At 48.5% G+C, this 27,204-nt stretch overlaps 1 protein-coding gene across 3 annotated transcripts in view; it reads right to left on the minus strand.

The window, feature by feature from the left end:
* PSD3 (pleckstrin and Sec7 domain containing 3) overlaps positions 1 to 27,204 on the minus strand; it is a 109,568-nt gene that overhangs the window by 63,316 nt on the left and 19,048 nt on the right. For 2 of the 3 annotated variants that reach the window (XM_052776526.1, XM_052776525.1), the window contains exons 3-7: positions 19,197 to 20,271; positions 17,404 to 17,796; positions 3,548 to 3,754; positions 3,367 to 3,447; positions 171 to 283 (exon numbers count right to left, since the gene is read on the minus strand). In XM_052776526.1, coding sequence (XP_052632486.1) covers positions 171 to 283; positions 3,367 to 3,447; positions 3,548 to 3,754; positions 17,404 to 17,796; positions 19,197 to 20,271 — 1,869 coding nt within the window. Of the gene's footprint in view, positions 1 to 170; positions 284 to 3,366; positions 3,448 to 3,547; positions 3,755 to 14,071; positions 14,176 to 17,403; positions 17,797 to 19,196; positions 20,272 to 27,204 lie in introns of those variants that run through there. The other variant, XM_052776527.1, reaches the window with a different exon arrangement.

A 27,204-nucleotide genomic window follows, 5' to 3' on the forward strand; every position in this document is an offset into this window, starting at 1 on the left:
AATTACGTGTGGAGAATGTGGAGGGTTTCAATGCTCACCACAGGCACACTCAAGCGTGGCACGGCAATTACACACCTTCAGTTCCCAGGCACGCACCATATGTGCTATTGAAGGCGAGAATGAAGGATGAGGGAGACAACCAAAGACCTTCATATCAGAAACAAAGTTACCTTGAGAAGAAATGGTGTTTGGGTTGCACTGGTAGTATCTGCTGGAGAAGTGAATTAAAACTCTCTCTCGTTCCTGAGTTTCTCCGATAAGTGAAAAAGCTTTAAAGAAACTCCTAAAAGGAGTGAAAAAGGTGAAATTAAAGTCATACATCTTTTTGCCTCACACAGCACACAGAGCAAAGCACACTTCACAGCAAGAAGTATATAAGCACACACCAGACATTTGGTTCCAAGAAGCCTTTCCAGGAAAATGGGTTATTATCCCATGTGCAGTTAATCCCAACATTATAGTAACTGAAGTTAATTTACCACTGGTCTCAGCCATGGAATATACAAACTAATAAGCAATTACACCATTTGAAAGAGCTGTTCTTATTTTTAATATTTTTCTTTTCTTTGGGGAAGGAACTGGAGCAGGTGTTGTTTATGCATGACAGACATCCAGAGTGTTCTCTGTCCTTTTCTAATTGTCTGCCACCCCTGCACCTTTTAACTTTACACTCATTAGTATTCCCATCCAAATCAGAGAAGCTACTCCAGGCAGTGAAGTCAAGCAGGTGCGCTGCGGACTCAGAGCCCACACCAAATGTGTGGTCCTCCTTCTGGATGGTCACCCATCAGAACGGCACAGGACCACAAAGGTTGCCTTGCAGAGGGCAGCGTGACTACCTGACCTGCAGAACACATCTGGGGAAAAAGGCAGAAGAGTCGTAACATCTCCCACCAAGCTTCAACAGTGGGAGGAGCAACCTGGCCCTCCTGGGTTCCTGCTCATGACATTTGAAGGCACAGGGCTGGTGCACACCTGGGCATGCTCATTAGACACAGACAGCGAGCCTGTGCAAAGAGGTGGGACACACATGCATCTTCCACTCTTCCTCTGACACTTAACCACCCCGCCTCTCAACCACGCCGCTATTCTTCCTGCTAGGAAAACTCGCCTCACAGCCAAAGAACTTCTGCACTTCCCAAAATCCCCACATCCTGAGCCAAAAGATGACCTCAGCAGTATCAGCCTACGCTCATTTGTCAGGATGCTTCTAAGAAAAGCCTGAAAACACAAACCTTCTGGGTCTGAAGCAAGACGCCATACAAAATGAGTGCCTAATAGACAATTTTTAAATACCCCATGAGACTGAAACTAACACCAGGTCTGAGAGGCGTGGAATATGTTGCTGGAACATTCACGTCTATCTAGTCTGGACGAATAAAAGTAAATTTTTTCTCTTTGATGTAAGGTCAGAGATGGGCTGCATTTGCAGCGATCTCGCAGGCATACAGAGTGTGATCTGCCTGGTAATAACTTCATTTCATAGGTAATGTATTGCAAATAATCCAATTCACAAGTAGATACAACTGAGTCTTCGCAGGGTTTCTCCTCCTTTCCTTCCTCATGCCCCCATGGGACATTTTGACAACTAGCCATCTTTCCTCCTCCTCCAGCTCGGGCTCTTTCCAGCAACACCCCCTGCCCATGCCAGGCACCACTGACTACACCCTCTCCTCTTCTTCAGCACCTTTACCCCCCATGGAAGCTGCCTCAGAGAGGTGAATTTCTGCCCACCAGGAGGACCAGGATGGACTCTCAGAGGGGCTGGAGCAGCAGTCCCACCTCCTCCCCTCCTGCGGTCCTGCAGAGGATGTGAGATGCACTCAGGAGATGCATGGGCCAGGGTGTGGAAGCAGAGCAGGATGATGAAGGAACAACCCTCCCCACGTTGCCACGAATGGTGATACGCACTGCACATCGGCCTCCCAACAGCCTGGGGATAGCGTGTGTCCGGGCTGCCGCCACGGGCTCCAAAATGGTTACAAACCACAGCTTGTCAGCAAGCCAGCAGCAACAGGATGGTTATCTCTCGCTCTCTGCGAGCCTGAGGCAGCACGCCTTGGCTCCCCCAGGCTTCAGGAGGATGCTCTGTCCCCAGCCCCTGCTCAGGGCATGCAGCCAGCAGTCACTGCAACTTCTCCTGAAATCTCAGCAAACCCCTGGCGCGTCTAAGTCCCACATGAGCCAGGGCATATTTTAGAGAAGGTCACAACTATTAATATTAACAGGAGATCTACCGGGAGCAGAGACCTCCTAAATATGTGCCACAAAGCAATTAGGTGTTGGATTTCACAATTTAAAAGAGGGGTATATTTAGCATCATGCTTCAGGGCTACTAAAACCCGGAACAAGCAGCAGACCTCCCACCACCCCGGCTGCTCCCACCCTGTGCCGGGTGGGCGCTCCAGCTCAGCTCTGCTCCCACTGCTGCAGGAGCAGTCAGTTCACTCTTCCGCAGACACATTTTGTTTTCACCACCTTCGGCAGGCAGGACTCTGGGCTTTCTTTGGGGTCTGTCACAGTCTCCTGGAGTCAACCCCCCTGGAAATACATTTGCAAGGGGACTGGCAAGTGCCTGTCAGACCTCCTGCGTTTGTATCATTAGGAAAAAAAACAATAACCCACTTGAGTAACCTCAGCCAGATGATTTAAACTCGCTTTAAATCCCTTCAAATACCAGAACCCCAGCAATTGTGCTAACAGTCCACTGCTACACAAACTTGGTGTTTTGCCTCCTAAAAAAAAAAAAAAATGCTGAAAACAAACATTGTTGAGGCCTAATTCCAGTGTAAAAAGGAAGGAAAATTGAAGGGCTGGGTTTTCAAACACCCACGCTGGCAGCAACCAAACTCAATGGCATTTTCCACATGGAAGCTTTTGCTGTTCTGCACATTTTTGGGTGCCTCAGAGGGACATGGTGAGGGGGACTGCCAAGCCACATCGAACCCTGGCCCTGGCTTTGTGCACTGCGGCCAGGCAGAGCAAGCTCCAAAAGGCATCAGACAAAAAGTCGCCGCGGCTCAGCTGTGAGCAACACCTTCACTCCCCAGCAGCACCTGGCAGACTACAAGCCTCCTGTTTACCAAGTGACCGGTCATTTTTCTCTATCTCCTCTGCATCAAGGACCATCTCTAAGCAGGTCCACCCAAAGATTTCCCTCTCCAGCAAATGCCACTGCTCCAGTAGCACTCTCGAGTACGGCAGCACACCAAGCCAAACAGAAGAGAAAAGCTCTGTCCCAAAAACCAGTCACATCCCTTGCTTTACCCTCTTAAGCCCCCACAGAGCAACTGCTTCAATCAGGACAACACAGCAAACAGTACCGTTACTAAACCAAGAACATAGGGTCTGCAAACAGCCACATACCTGAGCGAGTAGTCCAGCGTCATGCCTGTGAAGTCAAAAAATTTAAGGTATTCTTCGGCCACAAGCTTGCTGAATTCGTTGCTTTAAACAAACAAATAAGTAAAGATTATCATTCAAGAGTGAACCCCTCCAGAACCAGCAAGAAGAACAACATGGCCAAAGGCCTCATACCAGCACGTACTTTTTACCCAAATGCTTTGCCACATCAGAGCGTTTGAATCTGTCCAGATGGTAGAGGCGCTTAGCCAGGCGCCTGGCTGCTTCCAAATTGCTGCTGCTGCCATTGCTGAGATCGTGGCCAAGGGCTCCAGTGGCATCTTTCTCCTGAAGTTCATTGCTCCCCATGGCAGCAGCAGAGTCTAACACCATATTCTGCAGTTCAGCATTGCTATGAGACAGAAAGAATATGGGAAGAACAAAAATAAGATGACATTACAGTTTCAAGAAGAATTTAATTCATCTTAGAATAGAAGGCAATTAATGGTACAGAGGCAAGATTACACAATATAGCAAATTCTACTTAATTGAAGGAGCTGTGTAGAACAGGGACATTTATTTAGGAGTCATCAGAGGTTAAGAGAGTTTCTCCTGGTTTCGGCTGGGACAGAGTTAATTTTCTCCTTAGTAGCTGGTACAGTGTGTTTTGGATTTAGTGTGAGAATAATGTTGATAACATACTGATGTTTTAGTTGTTGCTAAGTAGCGCTTATCCTAAGTTAAGGATTTTTCAGTGTGCCATGCTCTGCCAGCAAGCAGGCGTACAAGAAGCTGGGAGGGAGCATGGCTAGGACAGCTGACCTGAACTAGCCAAAGGGATATTGCATACCACAGAACATCATCCTCAGTATATAAACTGGGGGGAGTTGGCTGGGAGGGGCAGATCGCTGCTCGAGCATCGGTCAGCGGGTGGTGAGCAATTGCATCGTGCATCACTTGTCTTTTCTTGGGGTTTTTTTGGTTGGTTGTTGTTGGTTTTTTTTAAATTATATTCCTTTTCATTAAAATTATTATTATTATTGTATTGTATTTTACTTTAGTTATTAAATTGTTCTTATCTCAACCTACGAGTTTTACTTTTTTTTTTTTGATTCTCTTCCCACTGGGAGGTGGGGGAGTGAGCGAGCAGATTCGTGGTGCCGAGTTGCTGGCTGGGCTTAAAGCACAACAGAGTTAAAGATGGAGACCTAAATATGGGCTTTCCAGCCCAGAAACACATTCTGCCCTGCACTCACTTTCTGAGCATGCCGAGTGTCCACAACTTGTGCTCACTTCACAGAGAGCTGTTTGCTGTTATCAGCCTATAACTGCACCTGACAACATGGGCTCCTCATTTGCTTCTTGCACTACTATTTTTTAACCAAATCGCTTACTTGGCTTGAAGGGGTCCCTGTAAAAGTAGGCCATTAGCCATCTTCCAGGGGAAAATGCAGCGAGGAAGCCAGGCTGTTCAGTAGCTCCAAGCTGACTCAGCACAAGTCCCTTCCTCATTCTTCCCCAGTTGTCCTGGAAACAATATGACTCCCCAAATCTAAAATAACATTGGCAGAAGTCTGAGCGGCTTCCGTGCCACCCATGAGCAGCGGGCATCCCGTGGGGAGGCACCGCTAGAAAAAGCAGGACTCGGAGCAAGGAACCCAGTTTGGGGAATGGGAGAGAGACACAAGCCACCCAGGCCAGTCTGGAGAACTGCTTGCTTTCCTCCAGCTCCCTCATGGTGGCAATAATTTCCCTCACTGGCTGCTCAAAGTCAGGATGTTCGGCATGGCAATCCCAGGGCACTTTACATAAGTCATGCATTTATAGATTCCTCCCACATCTACTACAGCAGGAAAGCTTGGGCTGAGCTGTGTGCCTGCTTTGCCTCTCCCCTCAAAGAGGCAAGAGCCCTCCATACCAGAAAGCGCACCCCCACATACACACCCCTGCACACAGGCAGGCTTTTAACTTTGGAAAAGCTTTTCTCTGACACCGGCATGAAAATTCTTGCAAAACCTCAGCTCTGTATATGTGTGTGTGTGTGACAGCGCTTCTATTAAAAAAAAAAAAAACAACACTATACAGAAATTCTTTCCACTAAATCCTCGTTTACACAGGGCTGATGAATGATCAGCAGAGGTCATGCGCAGGGCAGATATGAGTGGAATGAGTTAAAGATGATTTTAAACACAACACTTCAACATACCACAGTTTCATACACCACTCTAATTTTCAGGCTTGGCAAGCCACAGTTAGAACAACCTATCGCTGTGCTCCAGTAACAATTATCTAGCCATTTACTGAAATGTCCACTTATTAACCCTTTAAAGATGAGATTTTCATATACTGTGAGCTTAAAATAAAAATCTTTGCTATTTTGTATGCCTCCTTCCACACAAATCATCACCTGTGCCCTACCTGTTTTCCCATGCATGGTTTAAGAGAAGGAGGTGTGCGGTGCTCCTGCAGGAAGGAGACTTGCCAACTTCAACTCTGTTTCCATCCTCCTAGTGCTGCTAGAACCTCAAAAGTATCACACATCCACACTGTGGGTACAACTTTTTTTATCAAGTATCTGGGGAAAACAGACATCTAACCTGTTCCTACACGTGCTGGGGATTTGATTTTGCATTCATTTCAGTGTAAATAATGAAGTGCTACAACAAAAGGGGCTCAGTCTAGGTGCTCTAGTAGGGAGTTAATACTGTCAATACAATTCCAACAGCGTTAACATCACTGACCACCAGCTACTCTAGAAAATAAAAAAAGCCCCTCCTGATACTGTTTTTGTGGGAAATGCCTTCTCAGCCTTTTCCAAAAGCACTAGCCAATGTCTGAAATTCTCTAAATTTGGTCCGCTCCAAACTTGTGAAGAAAGCAAATTCCAGAGTCCTCTGACACGCCCCAAGCAATGCCTTGTCCACTCAAATTAGGCACAACTGGTTTCAAACTCCCAGCTCTAACAACTGACAAGAGCAAAGGATAACCAGGTGAGCTAACACATCTATGGAGCCTTCCACGTACAAATGCTGCGTCGAAAGCCATGCCAACTTGCAGAGCCTTGTTCATAAATCACAACCCTGTTTCACCACTGCTCTTCATTAAAGGCAATATTTATAGCCCTGAAAGATGGCCAAATCTGACAAGAAACATCTGCACCCTGCTAGGAACCAGGGCACTATGAGAGTCAACGTTACCGCAAACCACCGTAAGTTTAGAAAGAAAGGAAGTGACAGCATCTGCCACTTACTGAAATAAACAGTACAGCAGCTCCCAGCTTCTGTTTTGCCTCTCAGAGCAGTGGTTGGGATATGAAGGAGGAACACCCAGCAAGAAGGAAAGCATGCTCCTTCCCCTGCTTGCCAAAACTAGCCGACAGGGCTGCATAAGAAACCTTAGCTTTCAACCTCCCTGATTTAAAACTTCATTCTGATGGGGGGTCTCCATACATGTATCAAGTCAAAGAACAAGGGATGCTTCCTTCACTTATTCCAACAGTTGATTAGCTTATTACTTATTAAGTACAAGGAGGCAATCAATTCAACAATATAGGTTGTCTGTAACATAAGCCTCTTGTTCAGGGAAAATGCCAGATTGTTAATATTAAAGGGAGACTTCAGTTCTCGGGTGTTTTAGGAGGTGAGAGGACTCGGTGCCCATGCCACTGAAGGCTTAGGAAATGCAGACGCCCTGTGCAGGACTACTCCAAGCTGCCTTCTGGACAGGTCATTTCAGCAGGGTCCAGGGCAGGTGGGGTGTTACTCAGGGGAAAGGCTGACATTTCTTCTTACCTCCAAGTCTCTCTGGGTGCATCATCTTCCTTTCATGTCTCAGTTTCCCCAGCTGCCGAACACAGATGCTAATACTTGCCTCCCTCTGTAAAGTGTTTATAATGAACTCTAATCAAGGGCTAGGAACAACCAAGGCTGCAAATAGGTCTATCTTCTGCAATCTACAGTTTCTATACAGAAAGAGTCCACAGCAGCATTACCAGCTAAACAGAGCCAAGAAACAGCTTCGTGATGCAGAGCAAGACTGGACACAGACTTCTCATGCAGCTTTACTCTTCATCACATAAAAATGAGAAACCTCCACCGACAGAAGTAGGCTGAAAATGTAATAGATTATATTCCCCCTAATCCTGGATTCAAGGCCAAAAGGGACTGTAACGATACTACTGGTAATTGCCTGTGCAGCAACGGCTGCTGATTTTCATCCAGAGACTCTTACATTGATCTCTGCTATCAGAAAACACAGAAAACAAAAGCTACAAAAAACTAGACCCCTTTGGTCTCACAGTGTATGAGCTGTGGTCAGAAACCAGGTCCTTAGACCTTCTTATTTCTGTCCCCAGCAATGCACTCCTGACACATCCTCCTTCCTTCTGCCAAAGCATCCCCAGGTTCACAGTAAATGCACAGAGACTGTGACCACCACATCCAGCAGAAATTACAGCAATTCGATAAAACAGCTGCTATGGTAAATTCAATACCTAACAGCAGCAGCTGTCCCTCCACACTCATGGATGAAACGCAGGCAGACTGTAATATCTGTAAAGCTGGTTTTCCATAAGACACCGTAACAGCTAGGCAGAGCCTGAAACATTTTATACTGTCTTCTTCACTTATTCCATTATCAACCAGGTCTACAGTGATTTAGCTCCCAGTGCCAAGGTATCTCAACTGTGTCATGCTCAGCACTTGGCACACCTGACCTGTTTAAGAATATTCTAGATTCACTTATTCCCCTCCCCACCCCATCCTGGGTTTCACCAAAACTGAAACCCTCCATAGCAACGTACAATTGGGGAGTGGCTGCAACTTCCAGACAAAAACAGAGCAAGGCCAGTAACATAATGGTAAGGATACAGGCACCTCATATCTCAGTGGTCCACTCTCCCAGTCTACTAGGCTGTAACTGGAAAGCTCAGCATGAGTACCTGCAGTTTCAGGTGACTTAAACCTTGGGATGCTCTTCATTTTTTAGCAAATCCACGAGAAAAAAAAATTCTCTGTTTTGTCCCATGGAAGAAAAGCATGTTAGCATTTTGCTTTATAGGAGAACAGCTCAGATCCAGCACGGAGCAACTGCCTCAACTGCTAACAAGGAGAAGATGTTCGGAGTTGAATGGCAGGGTGTGACAACTCAGCCCAGCCACATCCGCGATCCCAGCTTGCCACTGCCTGCAGCTCTTGCCAGACCGAAGCGTTGCATACACCCTGTGGCACACGGTCTCCCCTGGATGCACATGGGGCCTTTCCCCGAGGAACACTAATCCATCCAGCATGCACGTCCAAGGGAGTTCACTGGATGCACTGATTTCAGGGGGAGCTTGGATGAGACAGGGCTGGGACCTTCCCGGGTCTTTTTGGAAAAACAGGAGCAGGAAACAGGAGGAATACCAACTTTTTCTCTCAAATAAATCTGCACGCCTTTAACATCAGCTTTACTTCAAGGCAGGCTAAGTCAAGCATTTGCCAGCAAACTCCATCAGAGCAAAACGCAGCAATGATTAAAAATAAGGAAGGGTGGAGAGGCATTCTGGCATGCTGAAGCTAGGGCCAGAATAAATGTTGTTTTCAGCAGGGGTACAGCATCCGCCAGGGAGCCACAGTGGGGCTGAGAATCACCCTCCGCAGAACTGTGCCGGCCCTGTTGTTTTAAGTGCCTTCACTCCAAGCCTTCTTCTCCTCTGGGTTCCGAAACGCAGGACACCATCCCCTCAACCATAATCATCAACTCTAGCTGTGAAGAGCACGCTCTGTTTCTAATCCAACAGCCCCTGAGCAGCAGCTCTCACCTCGCAGCATGGCAGGGACATGAGAAAGGCAGAAGCATTCAGATGCCCCTAACACCAGCCTGGAGTGCAGAGGGGGAGCTGGCTTCCCTCTGGGAAAAGTCTTGCCCTGCAGGAACGAATCCCTGCCCTACAACCCTTCAGAGAGACGTGGATGCTCAGCCAGTGATACCCCTCCACATTTCAGAGTCGATCAGAAACGATCGGTGGCACAGGCTGAATTTTGTTTCAAGGGAGCTGAAAAGCCATGCTTGAACAGCCTGGCTCTGAAAGGAGTAGCCCCACTGGAGAAAGCGAAGAAATCCCAGCAGCAGTGGGACGTGGTGAGTCAGTTCCTGCTACAAATGACCGACCACACAGACGGGCTGGGAACGGCTCTGCTGCAGCTTTGCTGCAGCTCTGAACCGGCTTCTTTGGGGCCGGGAGCGAGCGAGCACAAAATCATGACAGGAAGTAATTTACCTTGCCAGTTACCTCCAGCTCCAGGGCTCTTCCAAGATACAACAGTAGGAAGGGGAGAAAAATAATAAAAATAAAAATAATGCCCTTTCCTAGCAGATGACTCACTGTGCTATTTTACTCCAAATGGTTTAATCAGCTTTGAAGTCCTACGTATGGATTCTCTTCAAAGACACGCTTTGAAGTAGATCCCTCTTTGAGGACTGACACAGCTGCACTTTGCTGCAACTCGATTCAGTGGGTGTCTCACAAGCGCAGCATCAACCAGGACACATGAAGGGAGGACGGTTTCTACAACACAGAGTACCCACCGAGGATCCATTGAAAAGTACCTCAGCCTTGTCACGTCACACAGAGAGGAGCAAACTAAAAAATAAACAAACAAGCCCTGTAATCTGCTACTGGTTATCAATAAAATGCATATACAAAGTCAATTTCAGGGGTTGAAATGCATGCTGCTACTTAAAAATAACCTCTTGCTCCCTGTAATTATCTGCCTTCTTTCTTTTATTAAAAGAATTCCCACTGATTGTAAGTAGGGAGCTAACAGCTGAAGTGCTCAGAAAATGCCACTTCTGGTAGGCTTGCATTACAGCAAACGCTATCATTACAGGATCACAGCATTAGGACAAGAAGTGCCGCCACACACAGGGACAGGACTGCAGCCCTTCCGAGAGACAGTGTGTCCCTTATTACACAGATACACTGGCCCGTTGCCACCTGAAGTACAAATGTTTTGCTAAAAATACTTCGGGTCTGATCCCCTTTCGACCTCAGGCTCCTTACATCGCTGTGGTGGGGGTTAGCGACTGCAAAGGGACTCTCACCACATTAATGCCCCCATGCCTAGAAAGTGGAAACCTGGCCCTCACCACAGAGGGTGTCCAAGCGCTCCCGCTGCAATGGATATTTCTGACAGATGCACTGACATGCAGACCAGTCTCTTGGATACATCAGGATAGTCCCACGCTCAGGATCTGGCTCATCTGCCCCCAGACACGAGCAAAAACCAGACCCAAAGAATGCAATGCACACCTGTGACCTTGCTCAGAAAGCGCTCAGCCCTGAAGTGTTTCGGGAGCCCTTGGGCTCTCTCCCCTGAGCCCCCTCACCCCCACGTGCTGCGGGTGCCAGGAGCCGTCCCTGTGCTCAGCACCATGGTGTTTCCCCATGAGGCTCCTGCAGGGTCCTCCAGGACAGGAGAAAAACTGGGAAGCCAGCGGAGTACTTCCCTGGGCTCAGATTAACCGTTTGGAGACTGGCCCAGGGAGCATGTATTAATGGGGCAGCTGGTCCAGGTGGTCCTCTCTGGCAGGGAGCAGAACAGACCCATAAAACACAGGTGTTTACACCTTCTGGTTAAGGCTTCCCTGCAGATGTGCAGATGGAGAGTTTCAACACTGGCAGTAGTATTGCAGAGGAGCTTTATGTTGCAACCATGCAGCAAAATGAACCGCCTGTCCTCAAAAAGAATAGTTAATAAAAGACAGACTTCCACAATAAAGGGAAAATGACCACCAACCAACCCACAGCTCACCCAGCTGTGCTAGCAAGGAGTCTGCACGTTACTTGTGCTGTTCTTCTCCAACGGTGCTCCCATATCACATCTGAAGCTATACATGCCTCTACACCAACCTGCCAGCCACCAGGCTCTGCCTGCCTCTATCCCAACAGACAGATGGATGGAGGAAGAAGAGCGTTAACCAGCAATAACATGGAGAGGGACTTGACTGGCAGCCAGTTGTGGCTAATGGATGAGATGGCAGGCTGCACCTTGGGACCAACTGGGAGCTGGCAGAGACACTTCGGTTTCAGTGAATGAAGGCTTCCTGACCTAAATGGCTTTGACTTTAATGGAGATATGCCAACAGATGCCAGCTTAGAAGCTGAGCTGCTGACAGCTTTATACTGAGGCGCTTTGTGCAGTGAACTGATCAGCTGCTCCAATTTCTTTTTTTCTTTTTTTATTTTCATTTTCTTTTCTGTCTCTGTCAGCTCCTGGATTTTTGTTTTGTTTGTTTTATTTTCAGAGGAGGCTGGGAACTGAAGAGGCGAGAAGTCAGCAGATCTTTTTTCCCTAAAACAACAGTTTATTTAGGAACTAGAAGCAGTTTTACATACTCTTGCTAAACTGGTGTTGCAAGCACTTCATTAGCCAGCGCCAAGGCACACTCGCACACTGTACTTCCAGAGCCTTGATAAAGTAATGCCACCTTCCTGCAGGGAATACCAAGGTAATCAGTGTGGCTTAATATTTTTGAAGTTACTAAGCTGTGCAATAAAGGTGCAAACCCTCAGCTGCCAAAATGCCACCGGTTTCAGAAATTTACCCCTGCGGATTGTGCCGCTTCATCTTTACCTGGGCTTAATACACCTGTGCCAGCATATTGTGCTTACTAGTGGCTCCACAACCGGCAGATGCAGTAGCCCATGTGCAGGCAAATGGGCTCCAGCATGTGTTTGCTTGTTCACCAGCTGCAGATGCATTTGACGCATTCACTGTTCTAGGACAACAACCAGTGGCATTCCTCTGAGTAACTTTCCTTATCCTGGGTATACGGATAGCAGCAAATACGAAGTTTTCACCTTCTGACAGCCCTAGCTCTCCTAGGTCCCAGAGTTTGTCACAGACTGAGGTGTGTCCAAAGGCCAAAAAACATCCACTTAGGAACACAGGGATCTTAGCAAATTTCAGGCTCAACGAAAAATTCAACCAGGTCGCAAGGCGAGTCATCAAAGCAGAAAAAAGTTCTGCCAGACTGCTGTTAGACAGACTAATAAAATGAATTAATAAAAGTTATGTGTTAGATCTGTAAGTACTGACTCTCACATCCACATTGAAAATCAAATACAAGCTACCTTGGACAAAAAATACCAAAGTGCAAACTGAAAACCAGAAGTATAACTGGCATGCAAGATACTGATAAACTGGGAGGAGACTTAGAGAATCAAACTGGAGGAAGGGAACAAAAATGGGTTTATCTGTCAACAAAGTTTATTGTCTCAAAGAAGGAATAAGCAGAGTCCCAACTAAGAAACTGCTGGAAATGACCCATATACAGAAGAAAGAAAACAACTATGCGAACTACTACGAGAGGCTCAAATCATTAGAAGTAACCTGGCAGTCATTGGGAACTGCAGTCTACATTCTTGTACATTTATTCTGAGAAGCACTAGATTGCTTTAGCGAGTTTGTTTTCTTCCCCCCTCAAATTACAAAAGAATACATTTGTGACTAAATTTGTGTTTGCATCTCTAGGAGGGAAAAAAAAAAAAAAAGATAACAGGACTTGCAGAATTTGCTGAGCACCAGCAGTTCTTTGAAGATGATGGCAGGTGGCAAATATTTAGCATTTTTGAGGATTAGGAGCTGCAATACAGATTTTTTTCCTTTCTGTCTGGATTTAGAAAAATCTTGGGTGATGTCCTACCAACAGAGACCACACCTTCCGAGACAACTCTGGAAACAAAATGCCAGAAGTTTTTTGGGTTTTTTTAATTTCTTGTTCTGACTGCAGCGTACAAGGGAAAAGGGAATGCGAAGTCTGCTATAAAGAATGCAGAAAAAAAGATTAAAAGAAATTCTGTCTTTAAAGTCTGAAAGTAGAATAGAAAGATGGAGATCATTACCGAGAGAACTTCATACTTCACTTTTAGACGCATTGATGCTCTGCTGCTCACTGTATACATAGCAAAGATAACTCACTTATACCTGGGGGAAATCTTACTGCTTTGGAAATACGTCCCCTTCCTCCCACTCTGATGTGGTGTAAATGATTACACCTAGTTCAGGCAATGCAAACTCAGGCTCAATGTCTGGTTAGCACCTTGCAAACAGTCTTCCTTATTGCCTCTGCAAGTAAGACTAAACTCCCATATACCAAGGCTGAGCCTTGCTCTGTCAGAACACAACCCACTGGCACGATGAGAGAGGAGCGCAGTACCCGGGGTGCACCAAACACAGCCCAAATGCAGTATTTTTATTGCCACTGCAAAGCTTCCTTACACTGGCAACCTGTGGCTCAGCATGTTTCACAGGAACCCCATGGTGCCCTGATACACAGCAAGGCTGTCCATCAGCTCCAAAACCTCACACGCTCCCCCTCCTCCCCCAGTTCTCCCACCCCCACCTGGGGAAACTTAAGGCTACTTCAGCTGCAGAAATTTGTTTTTCCCCCAGAAGAACGATCATTATCACACACCTAAGAAAGAGACTAAGCCACCCAAAAGACACCAAGAGCTGCAACCGTTCCCAAAGGAAGGCAAACTGCATACTCTTCTCTCCCAAGAATCCCTCCTCCACTCGCCAGACACAAAGGGCACCTAAGCTGTGCTAGGAAAGGACTATTTGCAAAAGCAAGCCAACCTGTCCTGCAGGAAAACCCAGGGGCCAGCTGACATCCCCCTGCCCTAAGGAAGCGCGGCAAGTGGCTGTCAGAGCAGGCACGGTGTACGGCTCTTGCCAGGACTTACTGCATTTGACCACAGCCAGCAGCTGATAGGGAGGACAGCAGAGACGAAACATCCAGACACCCAGGAGCCCATAGGAACTTGCAGCCCACAAGCCTCTAATAATTCCCCCCCCCCTTTTTTTTTTTCAATTCTGAAGGCATGTGACTGGCCTTCACATACCAGAGCTGACCCCTCCCAGAGCCAGCGATTTCCTAACAGCGGAGAAGGATGTTACCCTCCCGCTTATTCATTACCAGACTAGGTTTCCTTGCCATCATCCATTAAAACCTCACGCCATCTAGGGTCCGTGTGTCAGTTACGCGCAGGATCCCTCCAGAGAGCTGCGAGAAGTGCTGTGGTGCTCAGCCACCTGCTATCAGGAGGGCATGGCCGTAGAGAGCACCTGCTCCTCCTTTCCTAATTGGCACGCGGCTTTCAATTTCCAGGTGTAAACCATTAACTTTTTGCTCTCACATCCCCCCTCCCCTTCTGCACCGGACCCTGAAGAACGGCCAGGATTTCACACTGTTCCCCCATAAACTGGCGCTGGTACTCGGAAGCGTGCTCTCACCCCACGGGCTTTCCCACGCGTTTTGATGTCGCCGAAACACCACGGCACGGGGAGCCGCTGGGGTTTTGGTTTCGGTTTTTGTTCGCTTGGGTTAGCAGCGCGGTTTCTGGTAAAAGCGGGGGGGGGGGGTGTTACTGCTCTTGTTGTGCCGCCCTACAACGTTGCAGAGCTTTGCTCCCAAGCCCCCCGCGTCCCAAACCGCCCCGCTTCGCTTTGCAGTTGCCACTTCTCGGACGCTGAGACACACACACCCCGCACCGGCCTCTATCCCTGCAGCATGGGGTCCTCCAGCCAGCTGCCCGCCCTCCCTCCCGCCTGCACCCGCCGCCCTCGGGTGACTGCCCGCCGCAGGGTGGGCAGAGGCAGCGGCGGGAGCCCCTGCCTGCGGGGAGAGCCGGCAGCTCCGCAGAGGGCACAGAGACCTCCGGCGGCTCTGCGATATACCGCAGGCAAGCTGCGCTGCCGGCCAGCTCCGGGCGGTCCGGTGGCTGCGCCGCGCAGGGCCGGGGAGTGCTGCCCGGACCTGGCGGGGCGGGGTGGACTTGCCTTCCCTACCTCGTCCTCCGGGACAGCCGGACCACTTCAGCGGCTGCTCCTTGGTGCTTTGCAGTGCCAGGCAGGCGCTACGCGTGGGAACTACCGCGGGGTCGCGGCACCGCTGGAAAAAAGGCCTCGGGGCAGAAGGCACAAAGGTACCGCGGTGGCGGCCGCACGCGTATTGTCCCACATGTGGCCTTTCGATTGAAAAAACAAGTCCGGGATTGCTTCAGGCTACACAACCACACGTGACAACTCTTAGAAATAGTACCCACCGCTCAGGCAGCTCTTTCTGCTTCACCTGAGCATCACAGTGACACACCGTCTTGACCCGTCTCCCAATAAATCCCATGCAGCCCCCAGCATGCACGCGGTGCTCCTCACCCACATGCTGTAACACCGTGATTCGTCGCTGGCTCCAACAGTACAGGACACACGATCTGCCAGTCACCCGTACCCTGGTGCAATACATGACATTGGAATACCGGGGGGGGGGGGGGGTGGTTAATAAGGTTATTGTCCAGAGGATTACCCTGTTGGGCACATCTGTGGCTGGCTGTACTGCTGCAGCTCCACTCTTTATCAGCACCTACCTTAAGAGAGCGAGCCCTTGGGGCTTGTCCCTAACAGAGCCCTGCAGACTACAACAGCAGAGCTTCCTAACAAACCTGCTGTTGGGGACACTTCTTTCTTCTTTTTTTATTAAGGGGGGAAAAAAAGAAGAATTTAAAAATCCTCTGTTGGTTTATCACTATGGCTGCAAATTTAAACTAAAATTAACTTAATTCCTAATGAAATCCACACTAGGCGGGCACCTAACGTGTCTCTTAAGCATTATCTAAGAACACCTTGTCTTCGTGATAACTTCTGTCTTGATGAGCCGATGTGGGCCTTCCTTGACAGTACTTTTTAGATACCAGATGCTGCAACTACAGGGTAACAGAATCAGGGTCTGTATGTGCTGCTTGTCCTCCACTGTCCAGTCTCACGGCAATCTCTGGTTTCAGTACAAGTAAGGCGCTGCAAGTGTCAGGACTAGCCTCAGCTTCTGGCTCCATACTGATTGTAGCAGATTAGCAGTCACTTATTGCCTATTGGCACCAAGCAGCTCAGGGTCCTACAAGATTTAAACACCTTTTTTTCCAGTAGGATTGATGGAAAAAACATTCTAAAGTGCTAAGTCCTTCTGCCTGTTCTTCTAAGGGCAAACTGTAGCTTAATCCATGAAGTTAGCAAAACTACTTCTGCTCAAAGGACTTCTTTCACACTGGCACAAAAGAAGTAAAACCGATAAAAGACCTCCCACCACTGACTCCCAGACTAGCCTAGTCCCATCTAAGGCAATAGTCTAAGGACTCTTAGATAATGTCCTGTCCGTGGAGGATGGAGACCCCATGCATCTTTGTCGCTCACAAGGTCCCTCACCCCTCTGCAGATTGCTGCTTTAGGCTTGGCCCCCCACTTTGCTGTCGCTGCCTTTCACTCTCCCCACCCTCTCTGACAACACACAATGAGGAAAGTTTGCTCATAGAGTGAGTTTCCACAATTACACAGTATTTTCTGACCACTTAGCCTAGTTTTTGCTTCTCACATGACTCTTCTCTTAATAGGTTTTCTTAACTCTCCCTTTACCTAAACGGAAATTATTAACATTTTTGCAATGCTCCCTCCTCTCTCAATCAGTAACTAGTGCACAAACGAAAGAAACAGCTAACAGTCTCTCATCCTGTGAATGCGGTGTGAGCAAAACCTCATCCCAGCTGAAGTAACCAGCAAAACTCCCGCTGACCTCAAGAGAGGAAAAGCTATGCCCCGAGACACACCTTTAAAATCCAAATCACAAACTGCATTCGGACAACTCATCTGTGTGCACAGGGTGTTATTGTTCCTAAAATTGCTGCTAACAAATTCAGGTATAACTGGAGCTGAACAAGGTTCATCTGTAACCGGTAACTAACCCCTCCAGGGACAGGTTCCAGAGATGTGACAATACCGGCCAGCCTTTTATCAACACAAGTATCACCTACAAAACTTCTGTAAAGTGAATTTGCACTTTTCTAATGAATGGTGGGTTTGGACGGCTCTCTCCTCTCCTGCAGCTCACTCTGTTACACTGGAAATTATTCTGTGTAGAAAACGTGCAGTGTTGAAAGAGGCAAAACTACACTCTGCGACAGTCCACTGAAGTAAACAGACATCAGGGAAAAATCAACAGGCACACAGAAAGCTCATCCACTGCTTTTACCTTTCCAGACGAGGGACTTCCGTGACATCTCCTCTAAAGAGTGTTTCTCTTGCATCCCTTAAGCCATTGGCGATGCCTTCACCGCAGCCCTTCATCGCCCCGTCAGGGGGAAGCTGCAGGACATCTGGCTGCCCCGAGGCTGATGTCCGATCTAAAAACTGGCCGCCCTCCTTCATGCGCTGCTGGATCATGGGAGTGAGTGGCATCTCAAAACTGAAGTAGCTATCGGGCTCCGAGTACAATGTCTCCAGCGACTCCGCGCTGTAGTATAAAGATGCATTGTCTAGGATGTTTTCAAACTGTGAGCTGTACAGATCAGTGGAGACGTCAGAGTGCCTCTGCCCAAGGACATCTTCATATCCTCCCATGGCTGCTTCCCCCTCCTCCATCATCCTGGAAATTAATCAGAAACAACTCATTTCAGCTCGGGGGCAAGGTTTAGACCTCTGGATGAACCTCCTCGCCTTCCACCTTTGCAAACAGAAAGGTCAACGTGGCTTCGTGCAGGCGAGGACACTGTGGGTAAAATGTTAGTTTCTCCTTGCACGACTTCTGTTCATGACTGGCACCATCTCTCTCTCTGGGGACATAAAAAGAAAAAATCTTGTGCGTAAAAGAGGGGGGTGGGGGGAAAGCCTAATATTGCCTAACAGTTAGCATCAGCTGCTTATGTGCAAAGGAGAGGAGCACTCACAAATGCGTAAGGTCTCCGCTAGCACCACTGCCATGCCAGAGGCTGCACAGGTCGGAGATGTGCACCCAGATGGGCCCTCTGCCTCTGGAGGACAGTTTGCTGGCTCTGCAGTCCCAGGGCTGGGGTCTTTGGCGAAAGTCTGGAGGGAACCCCTCCAAAATGCAAAGGGAAGCAAATGCAATTAAAAACCAGGAGCCGGGAGAACCAGATCTGAAGAGGGAAGACTTGGCCTGCTTGCAGATGCACAGGGGAACATGTAGCATCCCCCTGCGGAGAGTTTTCTTCTCTGCTGCACCAAATACTGCGGGACTTCGGCATCAGGGATGCCTGCCCAAGCAATCCCACGTGCTAGCCTAAGCAAAACTCCATGGATCCCAAGGTGCAGAGGCAGTAGTGCCTCCCTTGCTGAGATCCTGCTGTGTCAGCAGCAAACACCCTGCCAGGTCAGAGCGGTTTGCTCAGAGCGCACCAGTGGGACCATTTGCTTTGTTACAGATGTGCATCAGGAAAGAAAAGTGAACAAATCGGGATGGTCTTGTAAAAAGCAGCAGACAATTTTTGCAACGTATATAGCTAAACTTATATAAACACAGATAGATAGATAATACAGAAAGCACATCACAGCATTTACCCTCATATAACCTACAAGGCCCTGGGTAAAAAGTCTTTATTATCCAACCTCTCAGAGCTGCTTGCAACATTCTTGCATGAACTCTGCCCGAAACCAGAAAATCTGGCCAGGCACACACGGCCAGGCCTGCATGCTGCCTATATTTAATTACATGCCATGCCCGGATCCCAACTACACCTGCTACAGATGCTTCGTCACACAGCCATTACTCTGCAAACAAGAGACACCTTTACGTTTCCAAACCTGAGATGGACTTCAAACTTCAGCAAGGTGCTGTGGACAGGGTTCAGTCCCAACTTCACGCACTAGCCACCACCAGGCATGAACCGCTACCATTGCCACCACACCGCAGGCAGCGGACAAACATTCACTGTTTGTCATTAGCTCCTAAGGGGTAGGCACAAGCCACGTGTTTGGGATGAGAGTAACCCCACCTGCCCCCTGCACCCCCCCCAAGGACCATCTCACCTGCCCTGGCCTCTCGCTAGCACAGCCATCTCCTCCTCACTGTGGCTCTTCTTGTTCTTCACAAAAACTTCATCCTCCCCGCTTTCATCAAGCAGCACCAGAGGAGTGGTTCCAGAGGCAGCGGGTCCCAGCGTCAGGTCCTCACAGACCTCGCTCCAAGCGCTGTCCTGCGAGGAGACCAAGCCTGGGGAGACCGTCAGTGGCGCAGGGTGGCTGGACGTTTTGGGGGATGCCCTCCTCTCCACGGACACAGTCTCCAGCAGTGAGTGCTTCTTTCTTCTCTGCTCCTCGGCTTTTTGCAGCCATAAAATCTCCACCCCTTGAAATTCTACGTGTTTGCTCACAGCTGCCTCTTTAGAGAGCCTTCTCTCAGGACCCATTTGCATTTTGCCTTGACTGTACGCTGAAAACTCCTCAAAATGCGCCCACCCCTCCACTCTGCTGGCTGCTTCCAGGTTTGTCACAGATGGTCTATGACAGCTTGTCTCCTGCGCTGCATGGACCTCCTCGGCTTTATTACTGATGGCTTGCAAGGACTCGGACTGCTTTTCTCCAGTCCATATTGCAGCCAGATCTTTCTCTACGATCAAATGCATTTTTTCCTCAGCTGTTCGTTCAGATGGAAGAGGCATGTCTGAGGGTTTTTCTTGGCCTGCTAGAACTGGTTCTCTGGCTGCCTGCACATTTTGGCTGCCAGTAACACTCTTTTTTTCCATTTGAGTCTCTGAGTCAAGAGAAGTATTTGCTCTCTCTTGCACCTTTGTTGTTTCCAGCCGTTGAGAGATTTTCATAATCTCTGGCAGGTTACCGGCAGGTTGCAAACCTTCTTCTGTGGCATGCAGCTGCGCTGCCCCAGCATCAGGTCTCAAATTGTCTGCAGGAGCCACACACTGAGGAAGGGACCTGCCAGGTACCTGGTGGTGACTGTCCCGTCTTTCTGGACTGTGTGTCACAGGCTCTGCCTGGCATGGCGATGAAGCCCTCGGCGCGTTTCCACTTGGCTCTACAGTGCCATACTCTGGAAATTCATTGATGATGGTATGAGGTACCAAAGTGCTGCTTGCATGGCCACTACCTGCACAGAAGAAAAGAGAGTGTGGGTTTATCTACTGCGTGCATAAGCAAAAAGCCTGACCTCCCTTCCCAGCCCTCTCCTAACACAGTAACTACACTCTCCCCTGCAGGGAAAATACCATTCGGTTTAACTCACTTCTGCACGGTCTCACACTGCAGTTATCCAGAGCTGGTCCTTTTACATACAAGTTTTTGGGCAGTCCTACTTTGGGAGCATGCACTACTGAGGAAGGAATGCCAGAAATGTCTGCTACACTTCAGAAAGGGTCCCAGTGGCCCATGAAAGTCTGAGGCCACAGGCCAGACTCAAAGGCTGAAGAAAACAGATATTCAGAGATCTGACATCCATCCACAGCATGCGCCATACATGTTGGTTTTATTTAAAAGAAATGTTTTTAGGTCATTTTCACTTGTAAAGATGAAACACTGGGAAGTTAATCAGCCACACCCTGTATATTCCACAGCCTTGACAAAACCAATTAGCTAAATTACAAAGCAATTAATGAGCAATTCAACTTTCTGCCAGCACTACCCTCTTCCTTTAACAACTCGGGTAACTGAAGGTCGTGTTGCAGTGATGTACGCATACCGAGCAGTTCACATTTTCTGTTGCAGCAAATTCACCGCTGCACAGAAAGCTTGCTACCCCTCCCCTCATGGTGCTGCTTTTCCAACTGATGTAAACAAAGCAGGAGCAAAAACGGATGTTCCCATTTTCCAAGTGCCAAACACCCAGTGGCTCCCATTGTTGTCGGGTAACAGAGAACCAGCTGTCCTCAGAGGGACCTCATGGATGACACAATGACAGATACTTGGCCACCTTATACTATGGCCCAAGGAGGAAGTGAGCTTTTGAAAAAAAAAAAAAAAACAAACCAAAAAACCAGCAACAGCTGCATTTGCTGCACCCTTCTGGAAAAAACTGGCCTGGAGTATAAAAGTGCGTTAAAACAAACAACGAGGGGGCCAAATCCAAACACCTACTCTGAAAAATGTCAGGGGTAACAGCTCTGAAACCAGACACCAACTTGCATTTGGATGCTTTGGCCTGCTCGAGCTGCATCTCTAGGTGCCGTGCTGCAAACCAATCCCCATCTCCGCTCCGAGCAGGCTGGCCACAAGCCATTTCTGAGGAGGAAGCCATGTAGCTATGGTTAATGATAGGCTGAGTTCAAGGTGAAAGGGAAAATAATTTCACGCGAGCTCAGCACTCCACTAATGGCTATCTATCTGCTAGTAGTTTGTAACACCTGCCAGCTCACTATCCAGTATATCTAGCCACAGGGTAAACACTGCACCTTGTGCATGGTGCAGGATCAAAGTGACAGACTCAGACCACGCCAAACCACAGTGTCTTTGCCTGTAGGTTCTCCAAATACCTCCATGGTATTGATCTAATTACTCCATAATAAAACTTCAGTGGGTCAGGTTTCACCTGGATGATTTGGTTGCTGTTGAGGACGGCGACTGCACAAAGCAGGGATCTTTTCACTGCTGCAAGGTCCCAGGGAGCTGTGAGGAGTATGGATGCCCTGTCCACTTCTGCATCACCAGTCTGCTGTCATGGCAGGGTTTCCAACACACAGGTGCAGGTGCACTGGGAGAGTGTGAGGAAGAGAGCGAGGTCCCTCTCTCCATGTAAGCATTTCCAGTGCTTTTTCTAAGTGCCCGAAGCCCCAGACAAACAGCCCCCTTTGCACACCATTCAGCCATGCAGTGCTTGAGTGCATCCCAAGCCCACTCACTCCATGGCACAGGCGCCAGGTTGCCATTAGGACACACTTTCATCAGCACGGCTTCACAGATGAGAACAATGCTGTGTGGCTGCAACGTCCCTACACCTGCACCAGGACCAGCCCAAGCCAGCAAAAGGTCCCGGCTTTCCACCCCTCAGCCCTGGTCTGCTCTAATGCAGTGGCTGGTCTCTCAGCACGCATCCAGAGATGGGATTTTTCAAGAGAGAAGAACTGCCTTCTCCGTGGACACAGCTCCACCTACAGCAACTCTCAGCTTGCAGACCTGCAAGCGGCAGGTGCCCCAGCTGGGATCGTCTCATGCCCCCAGCACCATGGGGCAGCACTTGGCCACCCCGCTGCCTGGGCTGCACGCTCCGGCCACATCCCAAAGGAAGGCAATGCATAGTGCCCCAGGAGCTGGGACCCCCCACGCTTCCCTCCCACCCATGCACCCCACCTCGTTGGAAGGAAGCCCGGAGCATCGCCTCCCCGGCCCCTCAGAGGTCTGGGATGCAGCCAACATGCGCTGGAGGCCAAGCACTGACAAGGCACCACACACAGACCCTGCCAAGGGGCCAGGCTCGTCTCTGCTAATTGCTATCTTAGCTTCTGAACCGACATGAGGGAAACACAGGCGGCCTTATTTCTGGTGGTGCATGCTAAATACACTGCTGCGCGTCCCCATCTGCCACCAAAGGCCGCTGCTGGCAGCAGTAAGCAGTCCTGAGCAAGTTTCTGATTTACTTCTCCTCCTGAACTTCATCCCAAGCAAACTTTACCCTCTGGCAGGCCCAGCAGACTCCAGAAAAGGTACACATACACAGCACATGCATGCATATATGGGCACAGAGACATGCGGAGGGAGCGTGCACACAGGTACTCCTCTCTGCCATGCTTGCAAGCTGTATTTCACCTGGGCAAGAGAGGAGCACTTTCACGGTGGGAATTTAAGGCCTTTTCTATAGTGAGGCGCCAGCAACCCTGCTCTGGAAGGACTGCTGCTGCTACCGTATGGGAGCACAAGTCAGCGGGATTCTCGCCTTCACAGCATCCTGCAGGAACATTGCCTAATTCACTGCCCGATTACAAAAAATTCACATATGGTACCAAAGCAGCAGTCTGTCCCCATTATGTTAGGTACTACCATGCACATGACTGCCACGGTCTCTGCTCCTTGCACCACCACCAATTGCCCCCTACTCCTAAAAGGTGCAAAGCCTTTCCCTTTGCTCAGAGAGCTATTTCAGGTACCAGAGCTTACAGGAGCTTGAGCTCTTTAAGGGAAACTCCTCCCTTATTCCCATCCACCACCACAGCATCATGTCTTGCTGCAGCTACTGCCATATCCTGTCCAACCCCATCCCCCAATATGACTGCATTACAAACAAGGCTAGAAAGGCAACAACAAAATTTAAGGACCGCACTGAAGATGAGCAGGGAAAAAAAATACCATCACCAAACAAAGAAAGAAAGGACACACATTCTCAGGTAACACCAATTTCTCCTTTGCATTGAAGGTGGCTTCTTTCAACAAAGCAAAAAAAAAAAAAAAAAGAAAAAAAAAAGAATTAAACGGAGAGAGAAAAAGCTAAAATAGAAAGGGGGTGAGTGGCTAGAAAACTGAGACCGGGCAAATATAACCTAACAGCAGTTGGCAGCCTTTCTGATGACTAGACGTTGAAAGAATTCATGACTTAAATCAGGCATAGATATGATATTTCATAGGTAAATAACCATTCCATGTCAAGCAAGCTTGTCTACAGCATAATAAAAGGAAATTCTAGGAAGCAAAACACAAATTACAAGCATAGACAGACATTTTGTTTACAGGTACATTTTACAAAAGAATGGTGTGAGTGTCTCTCTCTATACAGTATATATATATATATTAGCTAGCTCAACAAATTAGATATAGTTGCTTGAACAGTCTCCTTACTCACAGAGGTTACTGTAGCTCCAGCAGTTACCCATTGGTCAAAGAAATAAAATGCACAGATCATCAGTTTATCTATAGCGATACCAGCTAATTCAATTGCTGCTGTTCTAGTCAACTGGAATCAAAATAGTTTCAAATTTCCTGGCAGCTGCTGCCCTGCACTGCACACAATGATGTAAATGGATGCTTTCTGAGTATTATGAAACTGATGGGGGAACTGCAGTCTCATTCAGTCTATCGCAGGAGCTAAGGAGTCCACCTTGGCAGCTTGCAGGGGAGAAAAAAAATTTCCTCCAGCAAGGCTGCCTGACAGTATGCCAGGGAGACGTCTGTGCTTAGCTGCCGTTTATTATAACCGCGTCTGTAAAGGAAGAAATGGGAAGAATGGCGATGCTGAGAGCCGTGTGCTGGTTTCAGAGCACGGGGCGCCTGACGGGCTTTTGGCATTACTGAGCTGGAAGGTTTCACAAAGCAGCCCAGTCAACTTGGATTGTATGTCTCTGCAGCTCCTTGTGCCGATCACAAGCAGCACGTGGGCGAGCCTGCATGCAGCGTCACACCAGTTACGCTTTCATGGTACCGGCATTTCTTGCCATTATTTGTAAATGGCAAATTAGGGCAAGTAAAAACAATGCATGTGTTAAGAGGAAATGAATCGCTAGGTGACAGAGCTTAATGAACGTATCGCAGGATTATGGCATTGTATCGTTATTGCAGCCTGCCAGAGAGAGAGGTGGGTCACACGTCTCATCATCCTGCACTCCCTCGAGTTAGAACTTCTGTGGTAACTAAACTATTCCGATTTATAAAGTAGTGCCTGCACATGCCGAGATGGAGCGGCCTCCCCCTGTGAGAGGGGAGGGATGCTGCACAATCACTGGCAGCCTTGCGCAGCGGCCCTTTTTCCAAATGATGTCATTCTCCGTGCCGTGATAGGTCCTGCCTGGCTGGCGGAGGTCCTTCGTTAGCCAAAGCCAGGGGATTAGCATAATGCAAGCACCATGCTTTTGTAACTGGACTGGAAATGTCCACACCAGGCTGGGTGCAGGGCTTTCTGCAGCTTGCAGCCTCTCCAGGCTTTTGGGCAGTTTGCTTGCCGGGGGAAGTGGAGACAGGCCTTCATCCCTGCAAAGTTACACTGGCTTTATTCAAGAACAACAAGTTGGTGGAAACGGGGAAGCTGAGTGAAGGCAGGGCACGGGGCCGGGGGAGCAGAGGAAAGAGGTAGGGGCGAGTTGCCTAGAACATAAGCCCTGGTTAAATGCCTCTGCTGTCTTAGCAAACACGCAGGGAAGGTGGAGGGCACCAGAGATATGGCAGCACCTACGCAGAAGTGGTGACCATGTTGGCTGAGATCCCTCGCCTCAAAAAGAGACGATCGGTGGGGTCCCCTGCTGCCGTCAGTGGGAAGTCTGACACAGACCCAGTAGCGTGCACAGACAGCGTGTGCCTTGCACTCACTGTGCTTGAACAGCCAGGCAGTGGTATGGCAGCCAGCGGCTCAGGGTCACCCAGAAATTAAACTGACCGGTTCAGGGAAGAAAATAATCCCCCTGCAAGCACCCAGGGGCAGTGTGTTGCTCAGGAAATCCCGCACCCACAGCTTGCTGCACAGTGGAAGAAGTTATCAGAAAAGTACTGTTCACTGCTGCTCTTGCATAGTTCCCTAAATTCTGGGAGTTTGGGGCAGCCAGAGGCTGTGTTAAGTGAACCTTCAGGCTGCCACAGGACAGCCATGCCCACACTAGGTAAATTCATCACAAATCTCTCTGCTAGCCAAGTCCCAGCACCTGGAGTCAGGTGGCGATGTGATGCCCAAGATATCAGGGCTTGAAAAACAGAGACTGAGAAAAGCTGCCAGGTTAAGAATGTAAATCCTGCCTGTTAAGAAAGCAATGACCAAAAAAGCATGTAAAATACCCGGGTCACGGTGTGCCTGTTTGAGAGCGTGTGGGTTTTTTTTTTTTTACAACGACAAACCTTCTAACCCTGTTCTTGATGGAAAACCTTAGGTAAGCAATGCTGTGACTTGGTTGCGTATTTTTTTTCCCCACAGATTTTAACTATTTCCCAGTGGTAAACCGGGTTTGGGGGCACTTGCCTAACCCCAGCCACACTGAATGAAGAGTCCTCCAGGGAGTCCCGCACCTTTCCCCGGGCTGCGGGAAGGATGGCACCTTGCCGCAGCAGCTCACAGGCCTACAGGGAGCTCAGAACAGGACGAAGTCCAAAATTAACATGCAGCACGTGCTGGGAGAGTTTAGTGTGAGGGATTATCCACTACAAATTGCTGCATGGGCCACAGATGGTCAGTGAGATAGCTCGGTCCCAAGAGTCATTACCCTGGAAAGCAAAAGAGTAGAGCGAAACAGCTGCCAGCATGAGCGGGAACAGAAGGGAATACAAAGGGAGTATCTGGGCTCTTTATCCTGATGTAAAAGCGCGGTGAGTCTTACTATATTTAATGCACTTTTCTTCTTTAAAGCCCCACTGCCTGGAATGACATGGCTTTTGGTTTAAGTCTTATATTTGGGAAAGTCTTAAACCCCAAATTCAAAAGACAGATCCAAAAAGAATCTGAAATTTTCCATTTTTCCACCGCTGTGACTTAGAAAGGAAGCAGCTAACAGGTGATTTTCGAAGTGTAGATACCCACAGTGATAGCAATAATTACTCTAAAAGCTCCCAAAGAGCCTTCAGCTGAAAGAGCAAACTTCTGGAGCAGTGACAGCCCACAGCTGCTTTGACACTTGCAGCATCTACAAAGACTTTACAGCCTCTCTGAATCCACTTGTACTTAATGTTACATATTTAAAATATTGTATTTTTAAAGAATCTTTCTAAAACCCTCCAAAAGTCCTTCAAATAGAAGATCTCTTCAGATAAAAAACATATCACCAGACTTTTAGCAAGCAACAATGGCTTAAAAAACCCCACACTACTACTCACAGATCTCAGAAACTCTGGATTTTTCCAGCAGCCGCTGAAGAAACTAGGCAGATCCACAGAAAAGGATGTCCTTCACTGCATTTCAGGGTTCGGGACCAATTAGCCAGGCTAAGAGAAAGCTTGCTAAGCAGTCCTCAAAGCACCACAGGAGCTGGATATCAAGTTACGCACCCAGCTAAAACAGAAATAGGGCACAGAGGGACATGTGTCTCTCCTGGGCTCCCAGTATTTGCTGCTAAAGGCGCAGCTGGACATGGCACAGTAACTTTTCAGCAAGCTTGCCAGTGAATGAGATTCCCTTCCTCAGGAAGCT

This window comes from Harpia harpyja, chromosome Z, assembly GCF_026419915.1.
Source record: "Harpia harpyja isolate bHarHar1 chromosome Z, bHarHar1 primary haplotype, whole genome shotgun sequence".
Taxonomy (NCBI): domain Eukaryota; kingdom Metazoa; phylum Chordata; class Aves; order Accipitriformes; family Accipitridae; genus Harpia; species Harpia harpyja.